The sequence below is a fragment of the Merops nubicus genome, unplaced genomic scaffold, assembly GCF_000691845.1.
Source record: "Merops nubicus isolate BGI_N331 unplaced genomic scaffold, ASM69184v1 scaffold36475, whole genome shotgun sequence".
NCBI lineage: Eukaryota > Metazoa > Chordata > Aves > Coraciiformes > Meropidae > Merops > Merops nubicus.
Window position 1 is genome coordinate 16 of NW_008610931.1, and position 1386 is coordinate 1401.

Sequence of the window (1386 nt, forward strand, 5' to 3'; positions counted from 1 at the left end):
TAGACTTGGTGACTCAATGAATAGAGAATCAGCACCACCAAGACAGCTTTTCTGCACATTAAGCCTTCATGGTTTTTCCTCCGTCTTTCCTTCTGCAGTTTCTCAGTTTCAGCTACTAAGCTTTCATTTACAGAGCATCTCTCACGTAAAGCGTGCATTTCATTCAACTGCATATGAAACTGCTTGATCATCTCCTCTTGCAAATTCACAATATCTCAATGGTGTGCTTGTCTGAAGTCATCCATTGTTTCTCATATCATATTCTTAATGAATTTTATTTGGATTGATGTCAGAGGTGTATTTGATCTGCTACTATTGTTGTCAATAACCTTTTACTAGAAGTGTCATAGACAATAATTCTTTTATCCAAACCTACAGTTACAAGCAGCCACTTACTGACTGGAGAAAAGCAGATTTCTGAAGCTGGTCCTTTATGAATATTTTCAAAATTATGATACGGGTTCTGGCTATTTACATCCCATAGAGTTACATTTCCAATATCAGAAACACTGTCCAGCAAGGATTTCTCAAAGGATGAGTACTGCAAGTGTCAAATAGGCTGACGGCTGCCGTAACCAAAGGGATTACTGGGCAAATTGGTGGTCACACTGTGTAGGATAATTTCACCAATCAAAGATCCAGAAGCAATGTAGCAATCATTCCAATTATATGTAATACACGTGACTTCATCTTTATGATTCTTAAGGCTACGATAAACCCCTCTGGATTTCAGATCCCAAATATTTACTGTGTTATAAGGCCTCCACTCACAACATGTGAAGAGCTACACGTCTGTTTTGCTCCTTCAGCTATTTTGAAGAGTGTAACAGGCTTCCCTTTAAGCTTGAAAAAAATATTTTATCACCAGCAACAGAAGCAGTGGCTAGGTATCTATTATTGCTGTCCCAACAGAGCAAGTTGACTGGATATGAAGGTGTATGTGGGTTGAACTGTTCCACCACAGTTAAAGATAAGGAATCCCATATTTCCACATCATCTCCCGATGAAGCAAAGCGTATGCTTTCTTGTATGGCTGCACATGGCAGGGCAGGCACGGGGGCTGGGGCCGAGCCCCTTCCCCTCCCCCTGTGGGCCCGTCCCGGTGCCTCCCGAGGGCCCGGCAATGGCACCCTGAGAGCCAGATTCAAGCGACTTTCGATTCTCAGTCTCCGGACAGAGACTTTCCCGTTTTATTTTTCCCTTTTGTTTTTTTTCTTCACCGGAATAAATTTTTGTTTTCGGACAAATATATATCCCTGGTCTCGGCATTGATCATTGAGCGTAGTGAGGGGCTTCAATTTGTTTTCCCCTGGGAGGCGAGTGCCACGTGGGTGTCTAGGCCTCAGGTTTTTTTCCCAGCTGTACTGGTTTGTGGGGGGGGGGCCG

At 43.2% G+C, this 1386-nt stretch overlaps 1 protein-coding gene across 1 annotated transcript; it reads right to left on the reverse strand.

Annotated features, from left to right (window-relative positions):
* Positions 1–251: 251 nt before the first annotated feature.
* LOC103773692 (protein NEDD1-like) lies at positions 252–1131 on the reverse strand (the record flags this gene model as incomplete). Its single annotated transcript, XM_008941070.1, is given in 4 exon segments — positions 252–299; positions 302–756; positions 759–836; positions 839–1131. Coding segments are annotated over 4 exon segments (874 nt in total), but the record flags the coding sequence as incomplete, so codon positions are not given.
* Positions 1132–1386: the final 255 nt, after the last annotated feature.